Here is a 22,499-nt window from a genome sequence, read left to right as displayed (position 1 = left end):
ATGTTCTATCACATAGAATCCTGATCCAGTACACTTATTTTTATGAACATTGGCTTAAAAATCCTTTATCACCATCACTTTCATCAGATCCCACAGTCTCCAGTAGTTTCTCTCTGTAGAGTGCTGGCATTGTAGTTTTGAAAGCTGGGAGGCTGAAGGACTTTCAGTAAGTATTGAATTGATGAGATTTACCCTTTCATTTTCTCTGCTGTTCTGTCTTTACTCATGTCACACCAATTCATTCTTTTTCCAGGTTTGCATCTTATTTTTCAACCCCCTTTTAAAAAGGCTTTATAGTAGTGTAGAAACTGGGTTTGGTTTGGTTATTTTTTTTTTCCCTAATCTGTCTTTGCAAACATTATAATAAAAGTGGCCTTGTGGGTCATGAAGCTCAAGGAGACCCACAGCAAACTCAAAAGTTTGCTTTCACCCTGAAAATATTTGGAACCTTTCCATGTGTCTTCACTGCATCCATTCCAGTTTTCCAAAGCTCTCCTCACCAATTTCCCTCAGCTGTCTTGGTTCTCTCTTCATTTTTCACACATCTGGGCTTCACAGTTGGGGTTGCTCACTGCTGAAACGAAGACAAAAAAGAAAATTGCAGCAGTTTTTTGCTAAGTGGGTCTAATAGTTGACTTTGTAGGTGGTTTACTTTAAGCATTCAGTGTATTTCAGGTAATGTTTAAATTGCCTGATCTGCTCCTGGTTTTATTCAAGGAATCAGAACAAAGAGAAAATGACTGCCCAGGAGGGTAACACTGAAATCCATTGAAAACAATTGTCCAGCTGCAGTATCTGCAATGTTGGAAGATTGTTCTCCTGTATTAGTTACTGCCAAGGACCATGTTGGTGGGCAAACAGAATAAGAGGGGTTAAGTTAATCAGAATTTATTGGTGATAAGGACACAGAGTTAGAGAGGGTCCCATGAGAAGTCCAACAGCCAGATCCAGACCTTTGAGAAAACTCAGTTTTGAGAAATGCCAGGAAAGAATCCTGACTTGCTGGAACAAGGGGAAGCTGAAGCTGTGAACCAAGGGAGTGCAAGATTTATGAGATGCAATGAATTTTCAGCTCCCATTACCATAATTCATTACAAATACCCAAACTCTAATTGCAGAGATATCAGTCTTCTTAAGTTTTCTTTCCATAATTACATTAAAATATTTCAATCTTGTTTTATTTTCTGTTTGTTTTATTGGTAACAATTTTCCCAGCATTGATTTTGCTTCACACTATGGTTTAGTGGTGCAAATCATGCTGATTTTTCACATAGTAAATGAAATATTTTGGGACTAAAATGGAGTTGTCCAAGTGCAAAGTGCTGTTAGGAACAGGCTTAGCTCAGCTTTTCTAGATCTTACTAAAATATGATTGCTCTTTTGTAATTAGCAGATTGTTATACTGTTGCTCTTGAATGAGGCTTATGTTTTCAGTACTTTTTTGTAATTTTAGGTCATTGCAACCATCCCAACAAGTAGGCTAAAGTTTTTAAAGGAGGCAGGGAGGCTCACTGAGAAGGAGGAGGTCCCTGAGGAAGAGCTCAATGAAGATGTTGAAGAAATAGATCATGCAGAGAGAGAACTCCGACGTGGACAAATCCTCTGGTTCCGAGGGCTCAACAGAATCCAAACCCAGGTATGCTAAAAATAAATGCCCATAAGGTCTAAAACCACCCAAAGAAACGTTTAATGTGGGATCGAGGCAAGATAATGTTAACAGGAAGCCACGGAGTATTTGTGTGTTTGGAGGATGGCACTGGTCAATGTTTCCAAAGGAAAACCATGAAAAACAAAATAGGGGATCTGAGCAAAGGGGTTGTGTGCAGCAGAAGGGATAAACTGCAAAGATATAAAATGATAAAATGCAAACCCAGGAATCTGTGATTTGAGAATACCCTGACTGGATGTTCTTTTTCTCCTTGAGTGATGATAGCTCATAAAATTGTGCTGCTTGGCCAACATCAGCTCGCAGAATGTTCTGAAAGCTTTCTAAAACTATTGTTTGATTTGCTCAAAAATATATATTGTTGCTGCCATTGCTGCACTAACAGAATAATTGAAATTGTGGAGTCTGAAGTATGAGGAACAATTTGATTAAAAAAATTAATCTGTTCAGTTCTGGCACTGCCACACATCGATCACGATTAAGAGGGATTGGTTTTCTTTCCTATTAGGTAATGAAAGATGTGGTTCTGGAATTTAGTAGGAAGGGCCTAAGCAGGCATTAAATATTGAGGTGTAAGAGTTGGCTACTAGGAACGATTCCTTAGAAATATCTCTGCCCAACTTTTGCTAAACACAAAAATCCGCAGCATTTTTTATTATACCAGATCTCTGCACTGAACAATGGTGCCAAATATAGTGCAGGTACAGGAGCTGTAAAATTTGTGCTGGAGTGCTGAAGAAAATCCTGTGAAGTATTTTGCCTTTTCCATTGCAGTGAAGTGTTTCATTGCACTCAGGTGTGCTCTGCTTGATCTTTCTAAGATCGAGTATTTCTGCCAGCTTGCAGCAGAGAACAGATATCACCACATCAGATGTGCATGTTTTACATGAGCCTGACAAGAAAAAGAGGTGAATAATTAAGAAAAAGATCTTTTTGTCTTGAAAGACTCTTCTAAAGAACATTTTTGTCTCAGAAGATTTGGGGGTTTTGTCTTCACCCAAGATAAATAGCACATTCTGCTTTTTCACATCTACAAATTGATACTTTTTTGGGGGGGTGGGGGGAGATGCAGCCAGGCATTTAGAAAAAAATGATGGCAAGAAGTCAAATTAGGGCAGTGAAATCTCTTGGCTGCATCTGCAGAGCATAAAATAAAGAGGGTGGAAGCTGCTGGTAGAGATTAAGAGTTGGGGAATTCCCAGGGCTCTGTGGTAAGTGGTTAAATACGGATCTTCAGCTTTGAGGTTGTGTGTCTTGACTCCATTGAGTCAGGAGCACTCATCACTAGAGAAAATTCAAATTCAAATTTCAGTTGGGACAGGCAGGTGCCCAGGTAATGGTGATCTTCAGGGAAAGATGACCTCTAAATGTGCATTCTTTTCTCCCTGGTGGCTGTAGGAGGAGTGTTGCCTGTTGGCATTTCTGTCAGGATGTCTTTCTGGTTGGGGTGAGTGTAAATATCTTCAAGCAAAACAAAGCAAATTACATCCTTTCAGTTCTCTTTCTAGTCTGAGAGGTAGCTTTTAGTTCTGCATCTCTTTGTCCACTTAATTCACAGAGAAATGATTCTTTTGCACTACTTAAACCCAAATGAACATTAATTATCTCTCTAACATTAATTATCTAACATCCATCTCCTTTCTGCTCTTAGCTGTAGAAGCACCTCTGGTAGGATGTCTCCCTCCTCTCTGCCAAGAGGCCTCTGTGATTTTTCTTCTCATTTTATTTACTCAGTGACTTTGATTTTTTGATGAAAGAAAGAAAAGAAAATGGGCCAGCAGATTCCAAAGCAGTGCCCAGGTGTGCAGTGGAGAGTGATGGACTTAGGTCAGATTTGATCCCTGAGCTGTGTGTGGGGCCCTTCCAGGTGGATTCATTCCCTCGTACTGCGTTTCTCAGGAGGGCAGCAAAAGAAGAGCTGCTGGAAGAAGATTGGGATGTCTGTAGCATCCCTGGGAGGATTTGCAGGAGTCCTCTGCACTCCTGGAGAGGCGGAAGAAGAAGGCAGAGCATCCCCTCATTTTATATCTCTCTGAGGATGGCAGACTAGGAATAAACACTGGGATCAGGATCAGGTTGATCATTCAGTCCTACCAAGACCAGTTTTCACACTTGTTGCTGTAATTTGGATGATTTGCCCTTATTTTCTCTTCAGTCACTATTGGACAGATGGCCACAGCTCCCAGCAGAGCTTTCACTTCTGAAATAAAGAACCTGCAAGAGGCTGGGTGTTGTTTGCAGGGGACCAACACATCTCCCTTGCAGTGCTCTCATTTAAGCCCATCAAACTGACAAAACTTTGCAGTGCTAAAGAGATTTTTCTTCCACATCCCCTCTCAAACAGAGGGTTCAACCCAAGACACCAGAGAAGGGATTTCCACTGGGATTTTTCTGTTTCTGTGAAGACTTGCATAAATTTACTTGAAAGGCATATGAAAAATGCACATAACTAAGCCAGACACTGGCTATCAACTTCTGATTTGTTCTTTTTGGCTTCCTCTTGTTCATTTAGATATTTTCTTCTCTTATAAATATTCAGTAGGGAATCTCTGGATGGATGTGTGTTCTCCTTGTCTGAATGGAAGGGTTCCCTTACTGGAAACCTCTCTCAGATGACCACTGAGGTGTGAAGCTTCATAAACGGCTCATTTAAGTTATTCAGATTTGAGGAGGATCTAAAAGAGGTCTGAAATTGCATAAAGACAGGACTTTGCAACACTTTTCTGCAGTTTTTTCCAAGTCTTTGTTGCATTTCTCACAAATTTTTTCATTCTGAAGGCAGACAAGACTGATCACACCCTCTCGGTGGGTCTAACAGCCTTTGGGAAGTTCACCAAGTTCACCTCCAGGCCAAACTGCATCATCTGAGTGAAAAACAGGAGAAAAAATGCATCTTAACTCTTGTAATTGTACATTGAAAGTTCCTCTAGTTCCCTCACATTTGAGAATGGAAACATTCTGAAGTGAGGAGATTCAAAAACTTCTCAAGTTTCTCAGAATTTTACATCCCCCGGTCTGATTCTTTCCTCTTCTGCTTCATTCATCCTGAAATTCAGTTTGTTTTAGCTGGATCAGGTGGGAAACAACTGCCTGGAATGTTCTGAGAATAAAAGGAAAAGCTGAAAAGAATACAGGTGACAGGGCAATTGCTACTTAAAGATTATTCCTCTTCAGATGCTAAAAACCACCCAGCGGTGCCGTATTGCATTTTTCACCCTTAATTTTTCATGTAGAAAACATAAAAACTTTTCTTTTGAACCAATTCAAACCTGCCAGCAGTGAAAGTCACTCCTGGCAAGAGGTTCTGATGTTGGATAAAAAGCCAGCACCTCATTTTATGGTTTCCATGTAGCTTTTAATGTAGAAAACATCGTGGTAGCCTTGTGTAAGTGGAATGGAAACGGTTCTATTTCGTGCAGAAAGGTGGCTTTTTTTTTAGTTTTTTTTTTAATTTTAAATTAATATCCTGCTTGGAGATTAGGGGAATGAGACCTGGGTCCTACTCACGTTAATGAAAAAAGAAATCATTCTGAAAATCTGTTTTGTGTTAAAACTCAGGAAAAAAAATCTGCTCTGCCAGGACTGTTCTGCTACTATTAGATTTTAAATGTTTTTTAGTTGCTAATCACTGATATTTTTACAGTCTGTGCACACCTAAAAAAATTGGATCTTCTAGAGGATAGAACACAGGGAAAAATGAGACAGATGTGAAAAATTTCAACGTTATGGATAAGCTTCAAATGTAGGACAGTATTTTTTCTCTACTTGAAGGTCCATAATCAAAACACCCCTGCATCCTATATTGTGTTGGAAATTTTTTAAACTCAAGAATTTTTGTTTCCTTTCTCCTCTTTAGCAGCTTGAATTGTTCTAAATAAATGCTTTTCCTTGTCATTAAAAGGTTACATCTTAATTCAAAGTGCACTATTTATTTCCACGAACTCTTCTTTGTTATTTTCTGCTTGGAGAAGACAAACCTATGGGCCAAGTTGTTCTCTTCTTTCTTGGCTTCAGGCAGAGCACAGTCCTGTATGTTCAGCTTTTAGGATTCTGGGGAGGTTGTCATCCTCCCCCATGAATTATATCCATGAAGAGCTGGAGTTCCTTTCTTCAGGAGAAAAGCAAATTACATGGCTGTAATTCTTGTTCTCTGAAGAAACCATTAAATACAGATCTTCCCTCATCTTTTCACTCTTGTACCAGAGGCTTTCAGTTTGTTAGGAAGGCATTTGCACATCTAGAAATGCCCTTTGGCTCAGGGTGTATCAACACATTTCATGCCCTCAGTGGGGGTCTCAGAAGTCTTTTTTGAATGGTCTCTTTTGAAGAGTGCTCTGTCACCTGGGTTCGACCCCGAGAACCCAAGATCTGTATTTAATTCTACTTTTGTAGAGCGTTTCAGGTGAGTATTGAATTTGCCACATGAGCCACGGTTTGAGCCATGTGGTTTTTTCATGAACCTTAGCTAACACCCCCCTCGTGCCCTACCCCATGTGCCAATCACCTCACATTGTCTGATTTACTGTGAGATTTGCACTGGACATGTAAGTCTGCTGCCAGAAACAAAGCTCTCTGCAGTTGTGGGGTCTGCTGAACACTGTCCAGCCCTGGGTGCACACAGTGAAATGGTACCAGGGCTCAGACAGAACAAATCAGTCGGGCTTTGTGTAGGAAAATTCACAGTGCTAATTTCACAGCAGTAACATGGGATCCCTTTTCCAGCTGGCTGTGGTTGATTATTCCCATAAAAACACACAGGAAAAGAAACAATGATGGCCAAAGATAAGATTAAGAGATGGGAAACATCCATATTAATGAAGATGCAGCCCTACAAATTGGTTTATTCCTAAGACTGACCACAGCAGAAAATCATAAATTCATTTTAGTTCTTCCCACTTGGAAAATGTAGGAAGGTTTGCACTGAGATTTGTGCTGTTTAAATGGATAAAAATACCACCAATTTCCCTTTTTCTGGGCTGGTTATCTCCAGAAATGTGGGCTGCATGATCTGGTAACAGTGGGTTACTTCAAACAAGTAGTTGGTCAAATTCCCCCCAGTGTATTCCTGCTGCTTTGTCTGTTGTGGTTGCACTGATGCAACAGAGAGGACATTTTGGGCTGTAGGGATTTGTGGGATTTACTCCTGCCAATCCCTGGCTTTCCCTTTGTACCCAGAGCCTGCTTTTTAGGAGTTTAGACTGGTGCCAAAGGATGCCTTGAAATACTCAGCTTTGTTTTTAACTCATCCTCTGTGGTGAGGACTAAAAGTGCTCAGGATGGATCTGTCAAACAGGCATATGAAAACAAGTAGAAAATTGTCATGTTATTTGCTGCAATAGTCAGTCCAGTTCCACATCATTTTCTGGGTGATTTTAAGTGCTTTGTATAAAGGTACAATTTTAATCTCTTTAAACCTCCAGATATAAACCCCCAACATTCTTTACAACTATGCTAAATTTATACAAACTTTCATTACAGAAAAAGTCAGCTAAAATATTGGAAGAGTTATTTTATCAAACTTGTGTACTGGAAACCCTGGGTTTATAGACAAAATGGAGTCATATTTTGAGTATTAAAGTTTTTCTGTTTTGGTTGAGTGTCGTCCCCATCCCCCTCCCCCAAATTCCAACTGAGTAACTGACTTTTTTCCTCCCCCTGGAGAGAAATAACAGTGTGATTTTAATCTAAGTAGGAAAAAAAGAGTGGAGATTAGTGATATCAAACATTCCAGTTGTTTTTATTTACTCCTAAATAAAATGGTTTAAACTTTCAAAGACTGTTCTTTCAAATCTTCTACTTGTTTAAAGTGAGGCAGCTCCACTGCCTCGTCCGGAGCTGCCTCATTTTATCCAGACAGAAAATTTGAATCGTCTCTAAAAACATTGAAAAGGGACCCTTAAAAATATTGATTCCACCTGAAGTAGAAGCGTGTGCACGGTTGATTTGTTGTTTTTCATGATTATTCCTGTCAGTTATGCAACTGTATCCATACTTTAAGCAACTTGTCTCGTTCTTTCCTCCGTTACAGATCGAAGTAGTCAATACTTTCAAGAGTGGCACTTCCTTTCAGGGGGCTCTCAGGAGACAGTCCTCCGTCACAAGCCAGACCCAGGATGTAACCAATATTTCTAGCCCTAGTCACGTATCGTTATCCAATGCTCTTTCCTCTCCTACCAGCACCTCTGCTGCTGCGGCTGGGCGTGAGTGTGAATTCTTACTGCACCCGACCCTCAGAGATGCCAACTTAGCCAGAGTCGCTTGAGACTCAGCTCCTCTGCCCCTCCCCAGGCTCTGCTCTGACTTTAATTAGCTCCAAACCTGGGGCGTGATTACTTTGTGTACAGTAGATACTCCCCAGGAGTTGCTCTCTCTTTCTCTTTGCTAACTCACAGTGAGGACAGGAATTTTTGTCATTTTTTACCTATTGTGAGGAGGTTTCAATTTTATTTGAGGGTTCTGTCAGGTTTTCCCAGTGTCATTGATATATTTTCTACTGCTTATAAAAGATAGAGTTTAAATTATTACAGAGCTTTTCAGATATCAGATCATTCCACCAGGAATCCTCTGTAACATGTCCAGGAAAGACATGGAAAGAAAGGAACAAGAAAATAGGGAATGTAGTTTATGATGCCAGGCTAAGGGGTTAAACTTTACATGAAAGGTGAAAGACTTATTTAGATTTATTCTCTCTACCTTATTTAGATTTATTCTATCTGTGTTATTTAGGTGTAGATTTATTATCTCCGAGTTCACTGGCAGGTAAGCATTGAAGCAGGAGGGATCTAGACAAATCAAAGGACAATGTTGAAACAGCAAAATTGGTGTGGTAACAAATTTCTTAGGAGAAGCAGGTTTCTGAATCCTAAAATCCTGACACAGCTTGGTTTTAGATGCAAAATATCTACTGGAGAGGTACTGAAGGGAATGAAACATCTTTGAGGCAGCTGATAAGGAAGGGCTGCTTCAGTAACAGAAAAATTCCAGTTTCTCAGGGAAGACTTTGGTTCTAAATTTTTATTTATCCAGGATTGTGAGTGGCTATTTTGTATTACAGCATTAAAAGAATATTTAAATGTAGAGAACTCCGTTTACAAGCTTGTCACACGCTGCAGAAGATAACGGGGCATATTCCTTATACAAGTTTTAGAGAGAAGTTGGCCAGACAGAGAAGAAACTGCTCTTTTCTCTCTGGCCAACAGAGAGAGGGAAGGCAGACAGAGATAAGGCCAACAAGAGAAGGGCATAAAATTCCAGAACTCCTGCAGGAAAAAGGAAGCTTGACCTTTCAAGTTTGAGTGCAAACCCCCTCAGTATTTGCACACCAAGCACTCAGACATGACTTTTATAGCAGCAATTAAATCTTATCAAACAATCACAAAATAGTCTCAGAAGTATTTGTCCATCAGACAGATCTCTGAAGGGTTTTTTTGCTTTTTTTCACGTCTGGTTGATTGGTTGGTTGGTTTTTAAAGTGTTTTCATGCAAGAGCAGAGCACAGCACCAGAAGTTCTGTCGGATTTAAAGGAGAAACATCATTTTTGCTAAAGCTATTTCAGTTCCAACTTTGGCAATTGCTCCTTGGAGATTTTTCCATATTTTCCTATTTTTATCTTGGGAAGTTTGGCCTGAGAACTTTCACCTCAACTATTCCAGGGCAGCAGCAGGATTGGGAGAAGCAAAGTCATGAAGCTGTGCCAGGTTCTTGAGCCCAGGTTCACTCATTTCGACACGTTAGGGCACAAACCCCCAAAATTCCAAAGCTGCCTTTCACCCAGGGAATGACTTCCCAGGGTAGAATTTCTCCATTTGAGCAGGAAACTGGGAGCAGCTCGTGGTGCTGTGGGAAATGTTTCCCTGACATGCTGTAGCCAGCGCTCTGGGAGGAAAGATCTAATAGAATTTAAATAGACAATTTATCTTCCCTCTCCACTCTCCACTGCAGCAAAGCAACAAGAATTGGATGGTCTCGTGTCTTGACAAGGGCCTCGCTCCTTTATGGGCTGCAGTTAATTAATAGGAGAAAGCAGAATCTGCTCCAGCCTTTGTCACCTTTCATTTGGAGAAATAAAACAGCTCTCCAGAGCTCCTCGTGGTTATAGCCACGTTTATTCAGGGCAATAAAAGCCAGATGATTGATTTGTTAAACTGCCCAGAGATAAGGATCTCCATGGCAGAGGCCAATTGGAGACTGGGATTTTAAAGTGGTTTTTCTGGACTGCTGGTGTTTTATTACCACAGCAGAATGTCTGTTGGTATTAAATCAGAATTATAACACTTAAGGAAAGTTCTGATTTATTCATACAAAGATGCAAACTTATGAATGGCAGTGAAATAACACCAACAAATAAAAGCCCCACAGTTTTTAATTTTAAATGGGCTATTTGCAGTGGGTTCATCTTCCAGAACCTGGAAAACCTTTCCTAATCCAAATTTCATAGAAATGGGGTATGTTTTTATGAATTTGCATTTTTTGAGGAAATCCCAGTTGCAAAGTGCTCGCCTAGGTCTGCTTTTAACTCTGTGCTTAAACTGTGTGTGGTCACACAGGACTGGCTGCTTTCCTCTGAGCTGCTCAGAGTGGCTCAACCCCCAAATCATTCCCCTCTTCCCATGGGGTGGAAGGGAATAATGGGATAATTGTACTTCTGATTTTGAAGCCTTTCCCACTCTTCAGGATTTTTAAAAAATATATGTAAATATATTTTGGGGAGCATCAAAGGAGAGTATAGGAAGGAAAACAAGGTCTAGTTCTCGAAAATGGCTGAGCCAGTTGCAATAATAGGGGTATTTCAGGTGTCATTTTGGATGCCCCAAATGGAGAGGGTCTGATGTCAATAAATACTTAGCAAAAGATTATAGGAATCACATGATGCTCTCTTGATAAGATATGTCAGTCGAATTTAACAGAGCATTTATGAAATTCTTTACTAATTATATTTCTTTTTAATAGAAAGTTGATTGTGACTCCTCAGGAATCTGTGAGATTTCTTCTGCAGGCTTATAGTAACATTTTGGAATTTTTTTTTAATGGAATTTTTTTCTAGTATTTTTGGGCAAATTAATGTTTGACTCAAAGCTTACTGCCTGCTTAAAGAGAAATCTTCCTGTGAAATCCACTCCTGCAGTGGTTTGTGAAACAGGTTAGCAATTTATTACATGTAGTTAGCAGCCATTCACAAATTTGGCCCATTCAGAGTTGTGGAATCCTTTAATTAAAAGCAGTTTGCACAAGGGAATATTTAATACAATACAAAAATTTCCCTAGTTAGCCATCAGGGTGTTTTTGCCAATCACAAATTACAAACTCCTGGATGTCACCATTAACTGGTAACAGTGGGGTCCATCCATGAGTCCCTTGTCTCTTTTGAAAGGTGTTTGTGCATTAAATAAACAGAGCAAGAATTCCTGCAAATTAAAACCTGGCATTTTCTATATTCTGATAAAATCAGGAAATTCATTTAAATGCCCACTAAATATGCACACCTGTTTAATATGCAAATATTTAAGCTACAGAAAATGAAAATATGGGGAAGTTAAGGCTCTCTGTGGATGTAGTCTTAGTTTTTGTTGAGTGCATGAGCACTCAGATTTACACACAAACTTCTATCACATGAAAGCTCTGACACAGCAGACTTAGGGGTGGGTTCAGGTACAGCCTTTGGTGGATGTGTATTTTATATGCATTTCTTTCAGTGTTTTATTTTGGGGGGAAAAAACCCAGAACCTTGGGGCAGTGGAGCATCTTTTTTCCTTTTTGGAGCTCAGAATTAGTAACCCCAAAAATTATCTTGTGCTTAAAATTATGTGACTAATGCTTTATGGCTAGATTTTTTAATTAGGCTGAGGGTGAGAATATCTAACTGTACACAAAGTAAACAAGTCTTTATCCCACTCTGTTTGTACCTGGTTTGTGTTAGCAATAGGTAACCCCTGCAAAAGAGCACCGATTCAGATTTTCCAAGAAAGACACACATTTAATATTCCTTTGTACTTGCTCTTCCCCTCATTCTCATACGGAGCTCCTACTCTTCCCAAGGGGAAGCAGTCAGGAACTGCAGGTCTCTTAAAAAAAACCCCCTCACTTCTTTCAGGAAAGGTTGTAATTGTTAAGTTTAGAAAGCACTGGGCAAACAACAAACAAACCAAACCAAACCCCACCAAAAGGAGACCTCCCAGAGTTCCTTTTCCTTGGTTCTGTTGAGAACTGTCAGTTTTGTCAGAGGTTTTTGGAAGCGAATACTTAATGGAATCCCTTGAAACTTTTTATTACATGAACCCCAGCAACAGTGGCCTCTAATGACCCACTTGTGTGGTGAGACAGGAGAAAATACACAGTCACGACTCCAAATTTTATAGCAGCAGTTAAAATCTCACCATTCAGTCACAGAATTGTCTCAGAGGTGTTTGTCCATCATACAGAGCTTAGAAGGTTTCTTTGGCTTATTTTTATGCCTGGTCGATTGGTTGGTTGGTTTTTAAGAAGTGTCTTCATGCAAGAGCAGAGCTCAGCACCCCTAAGGCTGGATTTGTGCTCTGCTTCACTTGGAGGGGCCAGAGCCTTCAGAATTGGGGCTTCATTTGCATGGCCAGACGACCTTTCCCATTCCCCTTTTAATTAAAGAATAGTTGCCATTTCTGAGACGTGCCAAGAACGTGTCGTGCGTAGGGAGCAGTGTTGGACATTCAGCATTTGCTGGGGTGGCACAAGGGCAGGAACTGTCATTTACAGGTTCAGGTGTCACCCAGGGTTTGCTTTGGGCTGGCACAAGGCCACGAGCATCTGCAAATTGTGTCACACCAACATGAGGCACTCAGCAAGCTGAGTTCCTGTGGCTCTCACAGCCCATTTCCCAAGAGATCATCTTAAAGATTCCATTTAACTGTTTGCAGTCTGCTGTGCATGAAGAGCTTTTATATTTCTTACATATTTAATTTTCTATAAATGAAATAATTGAGAATTTAGAGCTAAAACTTGAGGTAAAATCTCGTTTGGATGGAATTATTTCATGAAGAAAAATGGGAACAATTTTCTTTTAAAGAAATCATCTATTTTAATAAATGTTGAGGCAAAGATTGCTGCCCAGTATTGATCTACATTCAGATCCCAGAGCAAGCCCAGTGGGCATTTTCAGTACAGGAAGGTATAACCATCACAGGAGGAAATAGAACAAGCAGAACTTAAACCCACAGCTAAAAATATGTTTATAAATTTGCACCATTGAATTGGGGTTCCATACTAAAGCCTAGGACTTCCCCCAGCTGTAACCAGGGTTTGACCAAACCCTGCAGGGATATGCAAAAAATCAAAATCAACTCCTGTATTTCCTCCCTGAAGGCTAATTAAGCAGATTTAGAGCCTAAATATAAAGCCAAGCCCTCAAGTGGAGATGTGCCATGGCAAGAAGGGTTAGATCCTGAGCACAAACACGTTCTCCTAAAGGCTTGTGTGATTTATTTAAATCTGATACAAAAATGTCAAACTCCATAATTTTGCAGCAGTCCTGCTGTGGGAAGTGGAAGCCCTGCATATGGCTCTGCTCTTATGCTCTAAAGCACAGTGGAATTCAGCCCTGTGAGCCTTTTGTGGAATGAGAATCAGGCCTGTGGGGGTGCTCTGCTTTCCTTGCTGCCTGTGGTTTGAATTTTCAGCAGCACTTGCAGGATTTACTGCATCTTTATGTGGAAAGAGTCTAGCACAGATAATGTTGTGCATCTGTTTCACTCATTAAAGCAGAAAACTAGAGTTCTAATTTTTATAGATATATATATATTTTTTTTTTTACTTTATATTTGAATTTTGTCAACTTCTGCTCTCCAGAACATACGAGGCACAAAATTTACGGGTGACTCCAATCCATGCAGCATCTCCTGTGGAGTCCTAATCTGATTTTACTCACCTAAAACTGGGAGGCTTCAAAACAAAATAAATACCAATATACTGAAGAGGTTTTCTATTTCAAAGCTTTCCATATGCAATAGTCCTTGACCAAACTCCTTTACCTTTGTACAGCTTTAGTCTTGACCTAGAATAGTCTCAGTTACACCTAAGAGTTGGCATCTCTTTGCAAAATTGACCTCATGTTTACAATTTTATACTAATCACCTTACTGACCTTTCAGTATTGAATTTATTTGCTGTTGCAGTGCCCTACTCTCTACTGTCTGAATATTAAATGTGTTTGTTTTCCCAGAGGGCTAGAGAACATTGGACAAAAGGGTTCAGCAGGAGAGAGTGAAATAAAAAGAGGTTGTGAGTCTTTAACCTTGAGCCTGAAATGAATGTGAACCAAACTCCAGATACTTGGCTTAGATGAAGCCAGGTAAACATTCGAGTATAAGCCCACACACTACCAACCATAAACAGCTGTTGGTGCTTACCAGGCTTTGGATATTTTGCCTAGATGGTTGTACTTAGGACTGACATTCTGAATATCACCTTTTTCTTCTGATGGGAAAAAAAAAAAATAAATTGTAGTATCTAAAATTCTATTTCTTTTTTTTTTGTTTGTTTTTGCCTTTTTTTTTTTTCTTGCCTGATGCAGTATAATAAATCTGACTTTCAAGGTGGGATGAAGCTGAAGAGTTTTTTTCTGTTACAGCTCCAGAGAAGAAAGAAGTGGAAACTTATAGCAGTGTCAAAAATGTCCTGAAGTGTTGTCCCCACAGTCTTTTGTTAAAAGCAGTTCATTTTTTTCTGTTGTCTCCATTACTGTGAGAAAAGGGAGCTGTATCTCACTGTTTGTCTTCCCTTGGCATTGTCAGTCTCATAAAGAAGCACCATTACATGAACTCTACATAGTTCATACTAAACCAACACTTCCCAGGTTCTATCCATCATGGATGTCCCTGCTTTTCCATGCTTTTACAGCCATAACAACATCCCAAGTTCATCTGCTTTATTTTATCTTCAAAAAAACCTGGGTGGGCTTTGTTTCAGCAGAGCCCCTAAACATTTTTACGCCAGATATTACCTCAAATCTTGAATTTAAGCATGTATTAAAAGAATTTGTTGCTGTTGGGCCCATGTAACTCTGGGTAAATCATATTTTTAAATCTGGGATCAGCTATAATAAGTAGATTAAATATTGCAGTATTATGGTAGAGAAGGTGGAATGCCACCTTTATGTGCAACAAACCCTCTGCCTTTGTTTCCACTAAGTTTTGTCCCTGCAAGCAATAATTTGATCCATTGGGGACAGGCTTTGAATGAGATTTTGAATTTTATTGTAATGCTGAAATTCTGTCACTGGATGAGGTGTGACACGAAAAAAAAAAAAATGTTTTCTCTGGATGCCAAGCTAAATATGCAAAATTTTAAGCTGAGGAGGGAGTTTACTCTAAAGTGAGAAATTAATGGAAAATTAATTTCTCTGTAGAGAAATTTTAAGAAAAGGTGGGTATCCACAGCTGCCTTGGGAAGAAAACTCTTTAGAAGTCTAATATTATTTATTGTCAGCTTTAGGGACGTGCCCAGTTTGGCCCTTAGGTTACCATTGCCTTCAGAAGATGAGCTAACCTTAGGTGTCAGCAGAGCTGAAGCAGTTCTAAGCTAATATTTCCAGTACAAACAATGTGAACAAGTAGAAGCCATTCTAGAAACATCTGAATGTTCCTGCAGGACCCAAACAGTCCAGGCCAAAAATTTTGCCACACACCTTCACCCAAAGTAAGAGGCTGCAGCTGTATCCATGAGCCAAAAGTCATTATTGCAGTGCTTCCCTGCAATGGCTCATTAATTTCTTAATTCAGGAGCCGCTGCAGAGCCCCAAATCCAGGTCATGGCAGGCACGTTTGCAGAGCTGCCTGTCAAACACAACTGGGATCTGTAGCTTTCCCTGCATTGACTAGAGGCTTGGAATTCAATCCAAACGAGGTGCCAAATGTTGGTATTAAAGCAATGCAGATGCGTTCCCTGCTCTGGGACTGGAGCTCACAAATTGAGAGCAGTTCCTCTCTTGCTAAACCACGGAGACTTAAATACTGTTTGTGTGATGAAGAAAAGCTTTCCTTTCACTGTGTTCTGCTGGATCTGTTCAGGATAATATCAAACCCTTTTATTCAAATAAAAATCTGCCTTCACTAAAAAGAATCCAGCTGGCAAATAGAACTTAAGTCTACGCCACAAGAAGTGGCTGCTTTCAAGATCATGGAATTATCTTGATTATCTTGTTGATTGATAAGCTCTAGCATTCAGCTGCAGCTGAAGAGGGGACTGGTATTTGTGTTTAGAAAGCAGAAGTAGTGGGGAGGTTTGCAGAAATGTCCCCTCATCAGCCCATCCTGTAAAGTACCCACGGTACAAAAAGTTTCCAGATTTAAAATAGGGCAATATGGGAATATGGTTTTAAGGCTGCCTCAAAAATCATACTATTTTTTTCCATCATTTAGACTAATTACTGTGCACTTTAAAAGGCAAGCTACACGGGCATAGATAGTGAAGGAATTAGTTTGTCACCTTTCTGCCTCTAGCAATGCAGATGAATCTCTTACCCCGCTCTGTTGACTCTACAGAGCCCTCACAGAGCTCAGCACAACTCAGATTCAGCTCTCACAAACCCCTGGTTTATAACTCCAGGAGCTCTTTTAGGTTCACTGTGTGATTGTAGTGGGTAAAATTGACTCAAAATTTATTTGTTGGGTTTACTGTGCAAGACAATCTTCCCTCTTGCACCTCTGCCAACCTAAAATGTTCTCACACCCCAAGATCTGGCTGAGCTGTTCTGTGCCACTCCAGTCCTCTTACTTGGAGCACAAGCAGCCACATGAACTACTTTTTGTACTGTGCCCTGCTGTTACCAAATGTATGTGTGAAGGGAAGGGAGAGTATTTGGGCTGACCCAAGGATCTGAAGTTGGCAGGACTTCAGCTGTTACGATTTTTAAAAGATGATGAATATCCAAATTTAGAGAGCATAAACAAGGACCGACTTCAAAGAGGAAAAAAAAACCAAGGCAGCCTCTTCCTGAAATGTGCTGAAATTCTGTCCAACTTGGCCAGCTCCAAGCACAGGATCAGCTGGACCCCACAGCTGGAACCCCGTGGCCCTATGCCATTACTAAAGTGCAGCCTGCCAAGGAAAAGAGGAATTAGAGCTTTACAAAGCAGTGGTGTTATCAGGCCAACCAACAATGTGCAGCATATTTACATGTAAAAAGATCCACATGCCAACCACCAAACCATTTCAAATGTGTGTGGAGAAGCTTTCACAGTACCTGCTTGCACCTTTTCTGCCTCTGCCTGTGTTTTGGTCTCCCCCCTGAGAAATGCTCAAGGTTTGCTCATGGACTACATGGAAGTGGAGGGATAGAATTCATACTTAGTCATGAAACATTTGCCAACAGATCACATTTTGCCATTCTGTTTTTTCCTCTCTGCCCCTCCACCCCCTTCCGAAAGGTTCTGTTTTTTTCAGCAGTAACCCAGCACAACCCTTCACTTCTTTTGAGAACTGGTAGGTCCCTGGGACATAGAGAGCATCCCTCCCTTTGCCCACCCACAGAGGACGTAGCGTCCCACTCCTCACTCTGCTCCTCCCATTTCCTACTGGGAAAGCTGTGGGCACCATCCCTGAGAATCGCTGGGCTGAGTCTTGTGTTGATTTTCACCTCTGTTCTTACTGCCAGGTGGTTGCTGGCATTAGATGGCCCCTGGCACAGGTCCCTGACCTGCTTTAAAGACTGCATATATGGCATAAATCGTGTGGCTTTCAGCATTTAACTGCACAACCGAGACACCAAACAAAAACAGCTCGCTGTTAACAATGGGACTCAATTCAACCCAACAACCAATACATTATTTTATTACATGTTCTTCTATTTATTAACAAGCTAAATGGCTAGAACAGTGGGTCTATACTCGAGTGTTTACCTCACATCTGCATGAAGGACAAATAAAAGTTGGTTCAACGATACTATGTTCACATTATCCAGGCTTCCAAGTGTAGTTGTTGTGTGCAAGTTATCTCTGTTCATGTGGTAACTGTGATTTTCTTTTTCCCCTGTGGCGGCATGATTACGCTTAGTACTTTGTCTGCTTGGCTTTTTGTGCTCTTGGCTGCATCCATTTAGATTTTGCTTTAAAAACATGGATATTCTAGTTTTTACACTTGGCTCCTGTGTGTGTCTCATACGTACCCATCCAACCGTGTCTGTGTTCTGTGCTTTTCTGTTTGTGAAGTGTGATATGTTATGTGTAATGGTTTATTTTAACTACAATACAAAAGAGACTTTTTTAATTAAAAAAAAAAAAAGCCTTTCTACTTACTCACTGCAAAAAAACTATCAACATGCATGGTTTGACATTTGCATTTCAATTAACATGGCTTGTCTTTTACTAGGGATGTACCACACGAGTGGACCTTGGCTTTCTTTAACCACTCCTCCCCATCAGTTCTTTGATGGCTTTAAACCTTGATTTATTTTAATATTGCAGTTGGCACAGACATTCAAAATGCACATAACTGAGCCACTCGTTTATGCATATAACATCCAGAGACTTTGGACTCCAGCTGCCTGCACTGCCCTAACCATGTGCTACATTTTTCACCAAGTGTTCTCTGCCCCGGTGCTGCCCTGGGGAGGTGCCCTCTGACAGCCCTTTCCTTTTCTCCCCCCAGATCCGCGTCGTGAAGGCATTCCGTAGCTCTCTCTATGAAGGTTTAGAAAAACCAGAATCTAGAACCTCTATTCACAACTTTATGACTCATCCTGAATTTAGGATAGAAGATTCCCAGCCCCACATCCCACTCATTGATGACACAGACCTAGAAGAAGACCCTGCTCTCAAGAAAAACTCGAGTCCACCGTCCTCGCTGAACAAGAACAACAGTGCTATCGACAGTGGAATCAATCTTACAACTGACACAAGTAAATCAGCTACCTCTTCTAGTCCAGGAAGCCCAATACATAGCCTGGAGACATCACTTTAGCTGAAAAGGTCACTGCAAAAAAATAAAAAGAAATATGAAAAGTTAAAGTCAAATAAAATAAGAAACCCCACAGCAACCGAGATATATAAATATATATATTAAAAACATTGCTGGCTGAAAAGCTGTTTGAACTCTTATTCACTCTGAGACAAGTGAATGAATTGTTGATCACAATGGTTTTGGGGAAAGAATGAATGGCTGATTTACATACCCCCCCCTCCCCGTTCCCTTTCAGAAAAACAAAAACAAAAAAAAATCCTCCTGCATGAATGTACTGTACACTGCTGGCCCTTCTCTTTTTGTTTGTTTTTATTTCCTTTTTGTTCTGGTTTTTTTTTTTTTTTTTTTTTTTCCTCCTTAAGCAGGAACTGCAGAGGACTTCTTTCTGAGGCTATTTATCCAATTCACTGGTCTGTGAGTTTTTTGAAATGCTTGTGTGGCATGGACTCAATTGTATAGATTAATTTAAATAACTTTTTTGAAGTTGCGAAGCTTAACTTGCACAGTAGATTTGCACCAGTTGGACAGAGGAACTTAAACATTTATGAGACTATATATAGAGATATATACATATAAGTATATAGATAATTAATTATATATATGTATATATCTATCTATATATATATAGTTATATATATATAAAGTTTCTTTGTTGGCATGTTGCCTTGTTTCTGCTCAAATTGCTCTGACTATTTTAACTTATTTATGTCCTAAAAAAAGAATGTAATTTGTTTACAAACCTGTAGATAATATCCTTAACTATTTGTAGGGTTAAGAAAGCACTTCCTGCCGAAGTAGTATAAAAATGGCTCAGCTCAGCTCATTGAAAATGTCTGTACTCTCGCACCCTGGATATTTTACTACAACCGTGCTCTGATTTCTGCCTGATTTCTTTATTTCTTTTTGTTTGTTTGTTATTTTTTTGTTAATAATGTAGATACTGCTAGTAAATAACAAAAGAAGCCAAAATATAACACATTGGATGTAGCATTGTGATCCTATATACAGGGAGGTAAACCAGGCTTCCTTTGTTTCGAATAAAAATCAAAATGATCAGGTTCTCTCCTTTTTCTTTTTTTTTTTTTTTTCCTTCCCTCTGATAATCTGCTTGAACTCGTTTTGGTGCAACGTACAATAATGGAGGCTACTTCATTCTTTAGACATACAGCAATGGCTTCTAAAACTATTTTTAGAGAGACATTAAATGAGTTTATAATTTAAAATAAGTTATATTTGGTTTGTCTATATGGAGATAAAACAAATGTTAAAATCTTGTGATATACTGTGTTAATCCTTTTCAATTAGTACTTTAGGCATTTATTTCCTTCTTATTTGCAAGGTATGGGCTGTTGGCATTTTGGATGAAAATCACTGTAGGTTGTTGCTTCGATTTTTTTTTTTTTTGAAGAAAAATGTAATTTCTGCACTATTAGGACTGAACAAATCTTTATTAATTGTGTATTGAGATGTGCTTTGTGTGATTTTTTTTTTTTTAACCAAGCTTGTGTTCCTGTAGTAACAGAGAAATACATTATTTTACCTTTAGCTTTCTACCAAGAAAGCTGCTTTGAAAACCTGCAGTATGGAAGGTGAAAAACATTTTTCAAGATGGTAACAGCCCTAAAAACTTAAAAATTATGAGCTTATACAATTGCTATGTCAACCACTTGAATGCTAAGCACTTTGTGGATCACAGATTTTTCATAAATAATTTTTGTATTTAATATAAAGTTTGCTTGGAGACTTTTCAGCATATGATTTTTTCCATAACTGTACAGTGCAAAAGACATTTTGAATTACACAATTGATTATGCCAGGCATGTTGGAACCAAACACCCTCCAACCATCTCTCGATCAATTGAGTTGTTAAGGTGTTTTCTGGTTGTCTTAAAGTTGGCTCCATAAAGTGGTGCATCTCTGCAGTCACAGCAGCTAAACCAAGCCAGAACTCTCCAAACCAAGCTTAGACTCATGGCCAAACTGCAGACTGAACTCAGATGTTTTCAGGGTGCATCAGGACTATCAGCCAGGTAAAGCTCTAAGCAGCTTCCCTTGCCAGCTTCCGGACTCCGGGGTAGGAGCTCCAATGCTCTGGGCTCGTCCTTAGTTGTGCTGGTGCAGGCTGAGCCCCGCAGGGTGCCCGGGTCCCTGCGGGCAGCCCGTGCCCCTTGGGCAGTGAGAGCTGGCAGGAGCCCGTAGCCAGTGAGAGCTGGCTGCCAGCAACCCAGGGATGGGAGCCAGTCAGGATCGGTGGCTCTGTAAATCCGGTGATTACCCTCTGTACACCACGGATTGGCTCTCTGTGGCCCGCTCGGGATCTCTGTTCAGAAGACAAAAGTGGTGTCTATTTACAGGGAAGCCTCTAGCTTTGGACTCGAACATCTACAGAAGCTATTAATACTGGAACAGTTTCCTTTCAGCATCTTCACACACTGACTGTTTGCCTTTTTGTTTCCAAACACTCTTCATATTTTTTCTTGGTTTCTTTTTTTTTTTTTTCTTTTTTTTTTTTGAATTTTTTCCTGTAGGAGTACCCCTCCCTAAGGTACCATTTGCAGACTTGAAAACTGTTAAGAAAACGAACACTGCATTCTGTGTATATATAGTAAAACATATATAAACTGAGATGCATAGAAAACTTGGGCTTTTGTGAGCAGAGACTGTGCTTTATGTATATGATAAATGATAGACTTTTTTTTTTTTTTTTTTTTAAAGCAGAATAGCTATGACCTTTCAACTACAAGTCGTGCATCACAATTCCTTTCTTTTCTTGCTTGACCTCTCTGTGATGGGAACAATGGATCAAAAACCAAAATGATCAGTTTGTTAAAATTCCCTGCAATATATAAATGCTCGCTCTCTACGTACTGTACTTAGCAGCATGAGATTTGTGGACAACAATACAGTGGTACATTGGCAATCCATCCCACTAGGGGTTATTAATATATGTTCATTCATCTGTTTTTATGAATTTTTTTATCTAGACAATAATTGTAAATAAAGAACTTACTCTGTCTGTTCATTTAATACTATGCAAAAGGTTATGCTTTCTATTGTTATTCTTATTCCTACAGTGTGATGCTGGAATGTTTGTGGTTTCAAAAAAAAAACAAACAAAAAGACAAAAGTAAGTAAAATATGTGATGTAAATTATTTTATAGTTTGAAACAAAATGATAAAGTTTTACTCTTGCTGCTTTCTGTCTAATAGATCTCTCTTGGCAGGAGCACAAGTGGAAAATTTAAAGAAATAAATTCACAAAGCAGCATGAACAATAATGGTCTGAATGTAACAGCTTTCTTTATTCTCACCTGAAGTCACTAGATGCAGCTCTGGATTCCCACTGGGCTATTTTGATGTGCAGGTGGATGTGAATCTTCTGGATTGGCAGTGAGGACCCTGCTCCCCAGGCAGAGTTTGCTTTCCTTGCCCCAGGGGCTGAGGCAGCCCCCAGGGCTTTAATTCCTGCCTGGCTGGGAAATGTGGAGGTGGGAACGGCTCCTGGGAATGCTGCAGGGAAATCAGCTGGAATGAGTGTGCAGCAGAGTCAAATGATGAAGTGAATTTGCTTAGGAAACAATGAGTTTAATCTCGGCCCTGAGACCAAGAGCTCTCTGAGGCTTTTCCTGTCATTGATGACAGCTCTGCACTTCCATTGACTTTTTCAGCTCTTTCTCCCTCTGTCACAATCAGAAAAATGATCTTTGAATCTTCCTAGAATTGGGGAGTTCAGTCCAGGACTCATCCTGCCACTTAAGACCTAGGGAAAAAGGAGGGAATTCTCATTCCAGTGCTCTGGCCCTGAGCCCAGAGGTTCCTTCCCTTTTTTTTTAGCTTAGATTGATGCAGTTGTTCATAAACTGCAGTGCAGCTATGCTCACACAATATTGTTGCTTTAGGAGTTAGC

The 22,499-nt window shown here is 39.9% G+C and overlaps 1 protein-coding gene across 9 annotated transcripts in view; it reads left to right on the top strand.

Annotated features, from left to right (window-relative positions):
- The window catches only part of ATP2B2 (ATPase plasma membrane Ca2+ transporting 2), a 361,326-nt gene extending 340,025 nt beyond the window's left edge, over positions 1 to 21,301 (top strand). For 5 of the 9 annotated variants that reach the window (XM_069027409.1, XM_069027407.1, XM_069027404.1 and 2 more), the window contains 2 exons: positions 1,454 to 1,636; positions 18,281 to 21,301. In XM_069027409.1, the coding sequence (XP_068883510.1) occupies positions 1,454 to 1,636; positions 18,281 to 18,592 (495 nt within the window). In that variant the 3' untranslated portion in view covers positions 18,593 to 21,301. Of the gene's footprint in view, positions 1 to 1,453; positions 1,637 to 7,694; positions 7,867 to 14,264; positions 14,848 to 18,280 lie in introns of those variants that run through there. The other 4 variants (XM_069027410.1, XM_069027408.1, XM_069027405.1 and 1 more) reach the window with 2 other exon arrangements.
- Positions 21,302 to 22,499: the final 1,198 nt, after the last annotated feature.

This window comes from Aphelocoma coerulescens, chromosome 12 (assembly GCF_041296385.1).
Source record: "Aphelocoma coerulescens isolate FSJ_1873_10779 chromosome 12, UR_Acoe_1.0, whole genome shotgun sequence".
NCBI lineage: Eukaryota > Metazoa > Chordata > Aves > Passeriformes > Corvidae > Aphelocoma > Aphelocoma coerulescens.
The sequence above is the reverse complement of the archived record's forward strand: the minus strand, read 5'-3'. Positions and strand labels throughout refer to the sequence as shown.